The 1,402-nt window shown below is 55.0% G+C and overlaps 1 protein-coding gene across 1 annotated transcript in view; it reads left to right on the top strand.

The window, feature by feature from the left end:
• The window catches only part of LOC130587339 (lysine-specific demethylase 5C-like), a gene marked incomplete at its 3' end in the record, with an annotated part of 19,155 nt that overhangs the window by 10,543 nt on the left and 7,210 nt on the right, over positions 1 to 1,402 (top strand). The window contains exons 9-10 of the mRNA XM_057388318.1: positions 9 to 128; positions 1,219 to 1,398. Coding sequence (XP_057244301.1) covers positions 9 to 128; positions 1,219 to 1,398 — 300 coding nt within the window. The remainder of the gene's footprint in view (positions 1 to 8; positions 129 to 1,218; positions 1,399 to 1,402) is intronic.

Below are 1,402 nucleotides of genomic sequence, written 5' to 3'. Positions count from 1 at the left end.
CCTCCCAGGTGGTCCGGACCAACCAATGCGCCGGCGAGTTCGTCATCACCTTCCCCCGCGCCTACCACAGCGGCTTCAACCAGGGCTACAACTTCGCCGAGGCCGTCAACTTCTGCACCGCCGACTGGGTGAGCTCTGGGAGGACACAAAATGTACTTGGGGGGGCTTAAAGTGTACTCGGAGGGCACAAAAATATACCTGGGAAGCACAGAATGTACCTGGGGGGCATGGAATGTTTGGGTGAATAAAAAAAAAAATTTGAGGGAATGCAAAAAAAAAACTTCCTTGGGAAACAGTGAAATTTGTGGAAACTGTAAAAGGTCAACAGGAGAGCCCAATGTTTAGGGGGGCACAGGAAATACCTGGGGAGCACAAAATGTACCTGGGGGTTGCAGAAATATGTGAGGGAATAAAAAAAAAAACTGGGGGAATATAAAAGAAAGCTTTAAGGGAAACACCGAAATTTGCAGGTGAAGGCTGTAAAATAATGCAGGGAACCAAAAAAAACTAAAAAGAATCCCCAGGAACTCCAGGCTGTGGTTTCCTGGGTTTGGGGGTTCAGCCTGGGAGTTCCCAGCTGGGTTTAGGGCTGAGTTTGGGGGGTGCCCCAGGTTTTGGGGAGCCCCCTGACCCCCCTCCCCAGCTGCCTGTGGGCAGCCAGTGCATTGAGCACTGCCCGGTTCAGGGGAACAGTGGGGTTCCCAGGTTTGGGGCTTCAGCCCCGCAATTTAGGGCTGAGTTTGGGGGGGTCCAGGGCATTCCCCAGGTTTGGGGTTTGGGTTGTGTTTTCCTGGCTGGGTTTAGGGTTGTGTTTAGGGGGTTCCTCAGGTTTTGGGTTTGTGTTGTGTTCCCTGGCTGTGTTCAGGGCTGTCTTTAGCGGGTTCCCTAGGTTTGGGGGTTTTGGTTGTGTTCCCTGGCTAGATTCAGGGCTGTGTTTAGGGTGTTCCCCAGGTTTGGGGTCTGGGTTCAGGGCTGTGTTTAGGAGATCCATGGGGTTCCCAGGTTTGGGGTTTCTGTTGTGTTTCCTGGCTGGGTTCAGGGCTGTGTTTAAGGGGTTCCCCAGGTTTGGGGTTTGTGTTGTATTCCCTGGCTGGGTTCAGGGCTTTGTTTAAGGGGTTCCCTAGGTTTGGGGGTTTGTGTTACGTTCCCTGGCTGGATTCAGGGCTGTATTTAGGGGGTTCCCCCGGTTTTGGGGAGCCCCCTGACCCCCCTCGCCAGCTGCCCGCGGGCAGGCAGTGCATTGAGCACTACCGGCGCCTTCGCCGCTACTGCGTGTTCTCGCACGAGGAGCTCATCTGCAAGATGGCAGCGAGCCCCGAGAAGCTGGACCTGAACCTGGCAGCTGCTGTGCACAAGGAGATGTTCGTGCTCGTGCAGGAGGAGCGCAAGCTGCGCAAGGCCC

This window comes from Malurus melanocephalus, unplaced genomic scaffold (assembly GCF_030028575.1).
Source record: "Malurus melanocephalus ecotype Western Australia unplaced genomic scaffold, MMel_1.1 scaffold_1787, whole genome shotgun sequence".
NCBI lineage: Eukaryota > Metazoa > Chordata > Aves > Passeriformes > Maluridae > Malurus > Malurus melanocephalus.
The sequence above is the reverse complement of the archived record's forward strand: the minus strand, read 5'-3'. Positions and strand labels throughout refer to the sequence as shown.